The sequence below is a fragment of the Arachis ipaensis genome, chromosome B03, assembly GCF_000816755.2.
Source record: "Arachis ipaensis cultivar K30076 chromosome B03, Araip1.1, whole genome shotgun sequence".
NCBI lineage: Eukaryota > Viridiplantae > Streptophyta > Magnoliopsida > Fabales > Fabaceae > Arachis > Arachis ipaensis.
In genome coordinates, this window is record NC_029787.2 from 126,270,798 (window position 1) to 126,282,537 (window position 11,740).

The 11,740-nt window shown below is 35.5% G+C and overlaps 2 protein-coding genes across 3 annotated transcripts in view; both read right to left on the reverse strand.

Moving 5' to 3' along the window:
- On the reverse strand, window positions 77-8,027 carry LOC107631917 (AMP deaminase). Of its 2 annotated transcripts, XM_016335506.2 has the most exons (19): window positions 7,371-8,027; window positions 6,902-7,086; window positions 6,180-6,393; window positions 5,907-6,064; window positions 5,719-5,770; window positions 5,484-5,611; window positions 5,220-5,399; window positions 4,820-4,887; window positions 4,562-4,704; window positions 4,378-4,439; window positions 4,174-4,287; window positions 2,894-3,034; window positions 2,040-2,192; window positions 1,885-1,938; window positions 1,689-1,799; window positions 1,381-1,554; window positions 1,192-1,272; window positions 466-564; window positions 77-381 (listed from the first exon to the last, which is right to left on the reverse strand). In XM_016335506.2, the coding sequence occupies exons 1-19, from the start codon at window positions 7,861-7,863 to the stop codon at window positions 313-315; spliced, it is 2,679 nt and encodes an 892-aa protein (XP_016190992.1). In that variant the 5' UTR covers window positions 7,864-8,027; the 3' UTR covers window positions 77-312. The 2 variants fall into 2 exon arrangements, with proteins under 2 accessions (XP_016190992.1, XP_020975347.1); XM_021119688.1 differs by lacking the exon at window positions 2,894-3,034 and having other exon boundaries at window positions 7,371-8,026.
- Window positions 9,502-11,740, reverse strand: part of LOC107631916 (protein NRT1/ PTR FAMILY 2.13) — a 5,886-nt gene continuing 3,647 nt past the window's right edge. The window contains exons 3-4 of the mRNA XM_016335505.2: window positions 10,984-11,570; window positions 9,502-10,549 (exon numbers count right to left, since the gene is read on the reverse strand). Coding sequence (XP_016190991.1) covers window positions 9,679-10,549; window positions 10,984-11,570 — 1,458 coding nt within the window. The 3' untranslated portion in view covers window positions 9,502-9,678. The remainder of the gene's footprint in view (window positions 10,550-10,983; window positions 11,571-11,740) is intronic.

Below are 11,740 nucleotides of genomic sequence, written 5' to 3' on the forward strand. Positions count from 1 at the left end.
TAGTGGCCATTATTAATTTACTATTTCTAGTCTACTAGTGATTAACGAGAGAGAGAGAGAGAGGTGTTCCTGTTCCTGCCGCAGAAAATGCCAGTGTTAGATACTAGCTCTTCTTCTGCCTTCTCAGTTCTCTATTATGTTTATTTTTTAACTTCGATTCTGAACCATGTAAGTTGTAACTAAGGCCTACCATAAAGGTTACATTGTTGTTACAATAAGTTGTCAGCGCCGAAGCTGCTATTCAACATCAGTGGTAAATGCACTGACAATAGAGTCACATAACAGGTTGATTTCATTTTTCGTTACTTCATTTCATGGGTCTACATCTTCAGGAAAGGTGGCTTGACCAGCGTATATGTATTGCATTTCATCCTTCCATGTCTGCACAAAACACACAATCGTTATCAAGATAGAATAATTATAATCAAACTGCATTCTGTATAGGGTTTATGACAAATGTTCCACCTCATATCGGAATGCAATTCTCAAACTGGGAACATTTGTCTTGTGAATATCATTTCCTTCCGGACCCCTAAGGAAATACTTGTCCCCAAGCCAACGTAACTGTAAAACGAAGGGAAAATAAATAAATTAAATAAAAAATCAAGACATTTATAAATCAGGAAAGAGCCAGGTAAACAATATTTTATAAACGTCCATGCAATAATACTCTAACTATAACAGCATGTGGATAGCTATCAGTTTTCACTTTTCACAGCTAAAGTTGTGGATCAAACATCAAGAGAGAATACAGACCAAAAGGATGGAAGAGCTCAAAGAAAATGCAAATAATAATAATAATAATAATAATAAGGGTAAAGTATAATTTTCGTCTCTAAGGTTTGCAATTTTTTCCAAAAATATCCCTAACGTTTAATTTTATTCAATTTTGTCCCTAACGTTTTCGATTTCATTCAATTTTACCCTTAACATTTTCGATTTGTTTCAAAAATATCCGCAAACATTTTCAACTTTGTTCCCAACATTTCAGATGGAGTTAACACTCGGGTAGTTTTGATACAAACCGAAAACTTTAGGGACAAAATTGAATACAATTAAACGTTAAAGGTATTTTTGAAGAAAATCACAAACGTTAGGGACAAAAAACATACTTTACCCTAATAATAAAAAAATAAAAGAAAAGAAAAACAGGTAATCCAGTGCATAAAATTCCTACACCATCTCATTTACCTTGGTCTGATGTGAAAATCCAGACTGGTAGACAGAATTTCTGGCAATTTCGCACATATCACACGCAGAGAGTTTCCATACCTGCAGTGCATGTGAAAATTATTGACCCCTAGAAGAAATGATGGAACAAAATATTTAACTGTTGTCAGCCAAGAAAAAGGAGCCTAGGTGTTTTAACAGAGAGCAAACCTTTGCTGCGACGCTATATTCCTCAAGCAAGGGCTCTTTTGTCAAATGAATTTGCAAAGGATCATCAGTAGAAAGAGAGACATTCAGACCTCGCTGGAAAAACATGGGCAATGGATTGCGAGAATAGTCCAAGAAAAGTGAATTATTGCTAAGTGGTGACATTGCCAATCCAACCTAAAAAGATAACATGACTGCCATTAAAATTTTATCACAAATTTTTCAAGATTTACAACAAACGCAAACTACAATTGCAGCATGATAGATATTGGTATGTTGACCAAATGACTGACTATTCACGTGGGGCTAACCTGTGCGAGGTAATATAAATATTGCAACACAGGAGTTTTCCGTAGATTAATCCCATGGGAAATATTATGGCATAGGAGGAAAGCAGCAGCCAAATGATCACTATCGCCTGCCTGCATAAGCAAGTAAAATATATTAACCATCTTAAATAAAATAAATAATCAAATCATACAGCTACTATAGCACACAGAAAACAACCTCTCCGCAATGGGGCCGCAACTTAATAGTGGTCATTCCTTTAGATTCACGGAGCTGAAACCAATAGAAAGTAAGATATTAAATATGTTGGAAAAAGAAAGAGAAGACAATAACTAGAAGCTGAAGACGTGTATGCAGAGGGAAATAACATTAACCTTGTTGAGGGTGTACAGGTTTGCATAACAGTAATAAAGATAGTAAGAGTATGCTGGATTGAATTCATTAGTCCACTCTGCTGGTGTAGGCATGTGCTTAGTTGGACGCCTTTCAGGTTTACTTTCATCATCTACAAGGTCAAATCCCACCACCTGCTTTCAAAAAAGTAACATGTTATACCTAGTAAATTATGAAGACAAGAATTAAAAATGGTGCTTCCTTTTTTCATGATTTTAATAATTGAACTCTACACAATTGTAACAATGACATTATAAAGAATCGAATGCCAGCTCTCAAAGCGAACTTCATCCTCTACTGCTGACATATGAACTGTGAAGTAAAACTTAATGTTCATAAAAGCACGCCTTTATTACTACAAAGCAACACTGCACAGATGGTAGCTACTTAAAAAAAATCTTTGAACAAAAGAAGAAAAACAGCTTGATTTTAAATATATAGGGTTGATTACATAACTGTTATTGGATAACAAGGTATTTGCAAGATGAATAAAAAAAGCAGTTTGCAAAGTACTCAAATAAACTGAAGCTCATGAATATTTAGCTCCATTATAATTGAGTATGCCTTTCAACTAGCTGAACAGGCACACTCAAATCCAATATAGAAAGTCAGTCATTAGTAGCCACACAGTAGCAATGAGCAATTTACATAGTGGCACCGGTAAAGCACCACAAAGTTGCTTGGTGTATCATTGTCACAACATGACATAGTTACACAAGAAATGTTCACTGCTATAATCAAATGATACATACTGAACGTCATTTAACTTTATGACTTCTACTTTGAACATACATAATAGAGCTATGAGCACAAAGGAAGGGTCAAATTGACTAACCTGCTTCAAAAACAAATGTAATTGAGGATGAGAGTTTGGATCAATTGTGACTTCAAATAGAGGAATAAACACATTATCCAAAATATTCTGGAAGGAGGTAACAATTCCCATATTCTTGTATACGTTGTATAGTCGTGGTAACTGTGCAAATGGAAGTTTCATAAAAAAAGATGATAGTCAAAGTCAAAATCCTATACAAGTAAACGCACCAAACACAATTCTGAATAAATGATTAAGACGTATGATGTATGAAGTTAGAAATATTATATCACATCACAAAGAGCATGCATTAAAATGTTGCAAATGGTGTTTCTTCAACATGATCAAATCTAAGCCTCATCTTTCTTTGCTTGTAGACAAAATTGCATATGTCCATTATCTATGTAAGGATCCGTATAATTAACATGACACATTCCAACAAATATCAAGTGACTTCTCTCTTATTTTCTCTTTTACAGTTCTTTTCTTTTGGGAAGAAGCAATGCAGTGCAAGGTTAGTTGCCACTTGCTAATCTAGAAGTTAAACCCACTTAACAACTTATGGTAGTGAAGCAGGAATTCATGTGGAGACTAAAGTAATGATGCTGTTGACAACAAGCAGAGTTCTCGTAGTTCCAACAAACATAGCACTGTAAAAGTAATATAAAGACCTGAAAATGCTCATGCAACAAAGACATTTTACATCAAAGAATTGTGGTTACAGACTTGCTGTGCATATGTTTGAGTGATAACACCCGTGAGTTGATGCTATAATTTGCAAGAATTAAGAAGATTCACTTTCAACAACAGGATACAGGAATATTACAGCACTCGTTGAAGACTGCATACAATTTTGAAGTTACTTACTTCAATCACTTTTCAAAGGGTACTAATCATGAGTATTTCCTTCTTTCTTTTTCTTCTTTTTTTTTTTATCTCTTTTTCTTTTGGATAAAATATTCTCTCCAAATATTTACCACTGTCCATTACAAGTTCAGGCTGAAAAACAAAACAATCCTAAAACTCAAACTAAGGAACCCCATTTTAGTATTAAAAAGACCTATAAACAGTCACAATAAATAAATAAGTAAATAAATGACTGTAAAGTTATGGGAAGTTGGTCTATAGTCTATAAGAATCTTGGTATAAATATCAAATTAGTATCACCAGAAGAGTCAATCAGTTAGGACAGACTTTTATGAGGTCAGATGGATCATATCCGGGGCTCAATGGTTTATCATCAGACTATGCATATCAAAGAATAGATGTTAAAAATTATGCCTCAAGACAGAATAACACACCTGGATTAGCCATACAGCATTCTTGTTATAAATAGCATTGTTAACAAACCAACTTGCCAGCTGGTCCCATTCACTCTGTTTTCTTCCATAAACAGAGATCCTGTACTCAGCCATCTGAAATTTGATTTATAAATAGAAATGAATTAATATATAAGACACAAAAAACATTAACAGAAAAAAGTCTATGCCATGTGAATAAGTTACCTGAAATTTGCTAGCTTCAAGATCGGTTAAAACTTGCTTTGTTACTTCAGCCAGAAACCTTCCTGTGAATGTGGGTACGTTTAAGCTATTGTGAAACAATAAAGCATCAACACTTTTAATACATTCAGAGTTCCTACAGCTTAAAAAAGTATACAATAGGCATATTTCATAATCTTAAACAAACCCTGGATAAGATTATCCTGCTTTAAAAATATCTCTCTGAGTCTGCTTTGCCCGCAAGGATTGTACTTGAGGTTGAATTTGTCAAATCTATGAAATGTACTCTTATCTGCATGGACGTCCAACAAATCGACATTCAGATCATACCTGCATTATGATTGCCTGCTATTAGAAACATGCAGACAAGATAAAAGCTCATAAATATAGCAAGCATCTTTCTACAAGTCATTAGATGAAAATTCAGCAGAAAAATAATTCATACCCAGTTAAATCCAAACTCTCAAAAACCTCCTTAAGTGTCATATACTTTCCATCTCTAAATATAACAACCTGCCAACATGTATGAATACTATTAGCAAAATTAAGAGGAAATAACAACTAAAATTAGATGAAGAAAAAGGATGCGAAAACAACCTACATTATCATGGTCTCAAAAAATAAAAAAACAAAAAACGGATTTGCTTAAGAATGCCCTTAAAGCACTTGTTAGGGAAATAAACCTAGAAAGCCTTTATCCTTCTAATACATTTAATGCACTGAAAATTTTTAAAAAATATTTTTTTTTAAAATTAAAATTATCTACTTCTAGTACCTTAACAAGTGCCTTAAGTGCGGGCACTCATCAGTTAAACCCCTAAATCAGTCCGAAAGTAGATTATCACCTCATCAGGTTCTTTTCTTAGTTTTGACTTAATGAAGCGGAGGAGATGCTTCTGATTCATGCAAGCCGAATGGTGAATGTGAGTATCAACTTTTCGGATGTTGTAAAAATCTCGATGTGGTGCACCTTTCTGGGCTAGAAACTCCCTATCTGCATTTAGTAATAGATGAAGGCGGAATTTCTGTATAATGATCAGATGCATGTTAACCAAAAGCCAGAGGCAAAACACAAATAGATCACATATGCAAAGGTTGTATAAACATACTTCCTCCAGAAACCGAAGCCTATGATAGCATGCAGAGCGAACATTTCCAACAGACATAACTTTAAGAATGTAATGCATATCTGTAAAAAATGTTGTTGAGCTTGCAACAGGGAAGAGCTCTTCAGTGTCTGCACACAGTTTCACACGAAGCTCAGTCATTCTATGCTTAACAGAAAGAAATAAAAAAGCTGAAAATGATCATTGCATTGCCTTGTTTTTACAACTGTGTGCTCACCAGTTTTATTTGCATAGACATGTATGACTCCATCTTCCATTCTAAAGTGATGCTGTTAGAAACATCAAAACATCAGTATAACAATTTTGAAAACCACTTCAAGGGGGAAAGAAAAAGGTTACTGTTAGTATCTCTAGCAGATGGGAACAAAAATATCTGAGGGGAATAATGGAAAACAACTAACTTACTGGTGTTGCTTCAACTGGTTCAAAATGAAATGGGTCAGAGTCAGCCTCCACAGGTTCAGCCTTCCATGGAAGGTTTTCCTTGTAAACATATTGCTTACGCAAATCTAAGCACTCTCTAATCATCTTGCACACTTCCTCTTCTTCTATGTTTATTGGCTCTGAACATTTTTATAAAGGAGAAAAAATGCATCAAATCACTGTGAAAAGAATAAAATTAGAAAAATGCCAAACATAAGAATCATAGTACAGATTCTGTTACAAATATGACATTACCGTTCACTGTGTTTCTTTTAGGGAAAACATTACTGATAAATGCAAGGTCTTTTTCAGCAGCATGTGCTGAATTTGAATCCACTGTTCCATCAGTATTCATATCGCCACTTGCTTTCCCTTCTTTTGAAACCTCTCCAGACATCTGGTGTGCAGAGTTTGCATCATCGAGCCTGAAAGCAACACCGGATAAATTGCACATGTTTGGATTCAGTCCCTGCAACAACATAGCAAACCATTTAAAACAATGTACAATGAACAATAGCATACCAAAATCAAGCAAGGAAGGATAATTGATGGTCATCCACCACAATTTATAGCCTACGATTTTTCAACCATGAACAGATTGTTTGGACCAAATTAAAATCTGGCAGTTTCAATGCTTACTACAAGGGTTCCATTACCTGATGTGAGAGTTTGTTAAACATCAGGAGACTTCTGGTTTTGTTATGGATGAGTTATAAATTTTTAAAAGATTCATTAAATTAATAACAGCCATAAATATTTGGCAACTCACTTGGTTACCTTTGACCCAAAGGCATGCATGAAGGATATGTCCCCTTCACATTTCAATATAAGGTAGGCAACAATTTTCATATGTAAGTATGTAACTGAAATCACAAGCATGTTCCCAAACTAGGCCCCTAAACTGGGGGGAAGAAGGGGGGTCGGATTGAAAATAATCAACATTCACAATTCCAAAAGGTAAGAAAACATATTCTCACATAATTATTCGAAGAATCTCTAGTCCCAGGGTAGAAAGGAATCCGACTGTCATCACCCAGCTGTGTTCCCTCCTCGTCAGAATCTTCAGTACTTTCAAAAGCAGTTCGCCCCGGCGACCTTGGGGTCATGATTCTACCGACAGATGCTATTCTCTTATAAGAACTCGAAAGCTGAGCATTCTCTCCTTCACGAACCCAAAAAACATAAACATAATTTAATCTAGAATCCATAAAAGAAAAAGAAACTCAACTTCTACCTCACACTAGTTTCTACTTCGATAGCGTGAAATGAATCATCAAATTACAGATACGAACACATAATATAAGCATCCTCTCAAACGAAAACAGACAGAAAAATAAATGAATAACTAATTGAGAATTGAATCAAAACGACTTCAACTTCACGGAAAGTTGAAAAAACCTTAGATAAACTTGAAACAAATTCAAGCTCGAGAGTTCGAATTCGCACCGGTGGTGGATCGCGTTCGAAGAGAAGGAAGACCTAGCGGCGCAAACTTGAGATTATCAAGCGACGAGACACGGTTCTGCGCAGTGTTCCCGAGCCTAGGGTCCTCCGGGAACCAATCCGCCGCAGAAGCCACGTTCGGCATAGAAGACGAAATCCTATAGCTCCGAAGCAAGCTTTCGTCCACGGACCTTGTCAGGCTTCCCTGATAGTGTGTCGAATCGGCGTCGAATTCTCCGCCGAAGCCACTCCGATCGTCGCCGTCTTCGTATTCTTCTTCTTCGAAGTCATCGTAGTCGTCGGTGTCGGCATCGACGGCGCCGGTAGAGGAAGTGCGAGGTGGCCGGCGGCGGACCTCGACGAGGCGGTGGAGGACGTGGTCAACGGTGCGGCGGTGGATGTAGAAGGCGGAGATGGCCATGAAGGAGGCTCCGAGCAGAGCCGCCATTGCGAGGTGCATAGAAGGTGGAAGCGACATGGAAGATGAAGGATCCATTGTAGCAACTGATTGATGATGGTGGTGGTGATCACATTCAACTACAAGAACTCGAACTCGGTAGCTGAGTCACTCACTAAAACGGAGTCGGATACAGTGAAGGCTGCAGAGCTAAGAGCGAAGAAGAAATGCGAAACTCAGCTAATGCTTCATTTGCTCCACCTCAATACTGCTCAGAGGTGACTAGAGAGATCCCTAAGTGGGACCCACCCGTTAATGCCACGTGGCTCGTTGTTATTTGCTGTTAACCCCTACCCTTTTTGTGGGGCTTTGGAGAATATCTATTAAAAGATATTTTCTTTTTGACGAGCCGTAATAGGTTGATTAGTGTACAAAATAATCTAAGCCCAAAAAAATAAGTGTACAAAAGAATAAAAATTAAGTGGGCTATGTTAACACCGTTTTGGTTGTCCTTCAAATTGCAAAAGGTTTCTCGCCAAAAAGACTTTCACTGGACCTAACTAGACCAAAACATATAGCCCGACGAATAAAAAAAAATACCAAAATAAGTAGTAGTACCACGTCCAAAAAAAGCAGTAATACCAATGAAATCTGTATTAATCGTTCCAATTTTATTGGAGGGCTTATAGAAAATTATTTCATAAAAATTAAATTTTAAATTTTAATATATTTTTATATATTAATTAAAATAAAATTTTTAAAACTTCTATTAATAAAAAAACTAACATATACTTTTAAAACACATGTTAATTAAATTTTAGGGATAGAAACAGATTAAACCAAGTCAGATTTTGTTATTAAAAGTTCAGGTTTATATTATAGTTATCTACTAAATTCTAATAATAATAATAATAATAAATATTTAATTAATATATGTTTTAGAAACACAAGTTAATATAAATGACATCATCATTAACAAAATGAGGACCTTCATTAATGGTCCATCACCTGACAATGTCAACATTCTAACCACGTTGGTCCTAGTGATATGATGGCGAGGCCGGTGGCAAGTTGCATTGCATATGGATAGATTATGTCTTCTTTACTACTGGGATTTGATCAACCTGCTGGTCAGAAGCTCTATCTATACTTACATGCATTTGAATTTACTTTTGAAATGTTGAAGAGTAGTAATAATAATGTATGCTAAGATTTCCCTTTCAAATTTTTAAAATGGTTATCTTTTAGTTATTCGCCTTTGACTAGAAGACAACGACAAAAGCAATATTTTCCACTCATGAGTAATGAACAACCACATTAATTCCCATCTTGTTTTATTGTCAAAAATCATACTACTAAAGTTAATCATTCTGTGACGAGCCTGATCTGTATGATTATATAGTTGTCTTGTGATTGATTTCGGATCATGAATTAAAAAGATGCCTCCAAATTAAATGAATATCTCATATGTAGAGTATTAACTTACCGTCCGGGGAATAATCTTGTGTATATCCAATAAATGCACAATAAATTTGATTAAGACTACCCATAATCAGTTCAATTATTTCTGTGATTAGTTACGTTTCACAATTTTCTTCCAAAAATTATTGGCTTAATTAATAGAAAAAGCAAAATATATACATTGTTCTTTTCTATATATAGTTGCTATCTATCATGTCTATCTGAAAGCTAAGTTTAGAGAAGGCTACACAAAGAAACTTTTAAAAGTTTAAAAAATAGAGAGTAATTAAACCTGTTATTATACTATTATTTCACTCTCAATAGCTTACATTACATTTCCAATAAGACAAGTAATATAATCTAACTATTACATCATCATGATCATAATAATAATAGCTTAAAATCCTAATAAGAGAAGTGAAGTAAAAATAAAACCACCAACTTAGGTTCTTTCTAGGTTTTGTGTGATCCCATCTCCATGTCTTGTGGCAATGGATCAATAACTTGGACCTGTTTGTATTGATATCTTGTAGCAACATGTATAAAATAAACCATGTTTATAACGCCTAGTCCTGCAATAATGTAGTAAAAATAATCTATCCTACCAGCATTTATGTCATTTGTTAACCAATCTGGATGGCTATGTGTTGCAGTAACATGATGAACAATGTTAACAATTATAGCACTCACATAGCTAGCACATCCAAAAGCAAATGGAAACAATGAATTGCCAACACTTCTCATATTCTCAGGAAACTCTCTGTTAAAAATCTCAATTAGCCCTATTGCACTAAAGGCTTCACAGAGACCCATTAGGACCAATTGTGGTGCTAGGTAAAAAACTGAAATAGGAGCAATTCCTAGTGGATTTTGATGTGAATTTGCTGAATCCCTTCTCAATTTTTCTACCAAACCAGCAACAACCATAGAGAAAATAGAGAAGACATTGCCAATTCCAATTCTTAGTAGTAGTGTGATGCCACCTTCTTGGTTGGTCATTTTTCTTAGCCTTGGTACTAGGATCCGGTCATAGAATGGGAGCCACAAAGCTATGGTAATGTATGATATGACTCCAATTGAACCAGCTGGGACTTGGAATTTGGGTCCTAGGTTTCTGTCCATTTTCAGGGCTTGTGATACATTGAATGTTCCTTGTTGTAACAAGGCAATGAGAGGAATGATACTAGTGAATAAGATTGGTAAAACTCTTGCTATGCATTTAACCTCTTCTACTTGCTGAATGCTTGTAAGTCTCCACTTATTCACTATGCTCTTATCTTCGTTTAGATCCCCCTCCATTATTAGAGCAGCTTTGTTCAAGGCCCTAGTTTAAAAAAGTAATATCTGTTTAATTTCATGGTTTTCTCAATTGTTTTAATGAGAAAAGGACAAATAGGTCATTGATCTTTTGTCCTGTGGACATTTTTGTCCTTGATCATTGAAAAATACTTTTAAGTCCCTGACCTTCATAAAACTTGGACAGATTAGTCCTTGACAAAGACATTTGGACAGATCAGTCCCTGACAGAGGCATTTAGACAGAGGGACTGATTCGTCCAAGTTTTGTAAAGGTCAGGAACTTAAAAATATTTTTCAATGGTTATGGACGATAATGTCCGCGAGGCAAAAGGTCAGGGACCTATTTGTCATTTTCTCATGTTTAATTTGTTGTCTATAGTAGATAGAATTGGGAGTAAGCTAAGAAAAAACATAATAGAAATAATAAGATGATTGAAGATAATTATTATAAAGATGTTACCTAAACTGATTGGTTAAAGGGAGCTTTAATGGCAAAGAATCAGTACTAGCACAGATCAATGGGGGATCATAGAAAACACCATCAACTTTGTCTTCAATCATTGGAAGCATGAGTTTTCTTTTCCTATAAGCAGCAACAAGAACATGTCCAATTCCAGGAAAAGTGCTCCCTTCAGGCTTCACATACACATAAAGCCTTGTTCCAACAAACAACATGATTATGGACAAAAACATGCACACAGTTGGTATTGCAAAACCTATTTTCCAGCTAATAGAGGTTTGGACATAGATAACAAGTGTTTGAGACAGCAACAAGACCAATGTGAATGTTGTGTAGTACCAATTGAAGTAGCTGGCCATCCCTTTCTTCCCTTCTTCCGTTGTCTGGTCGAATTGGTCGACGCCGAACGGTATGCTACACGGCCTTATTCCGGCCGAACCTATTGTTAAGAAGCAAAGTCCTAAGATCACAACACCCATTTGAGAATTGCTTGCTTTAACACATTCACCCTTTGCCAGTTCTTGAGCTGAGCAACTTGGAGGGTGCAATTCTGGTAACCATGATGTTAAACTCACCAACACCATTCCCTAACATCATGTTTCAAAATATCAATTAAACAAAGGTGGATACTATTACGAAGATTTTATAATTGGTTTTTATATAAAGATGTTTCTTTTTTATTATTAGATGATAAATTATAAGATTTAATTTTGATACGTTATAAAAGTGTTATTTTTTTTTAAGTGTGGCTAATAAA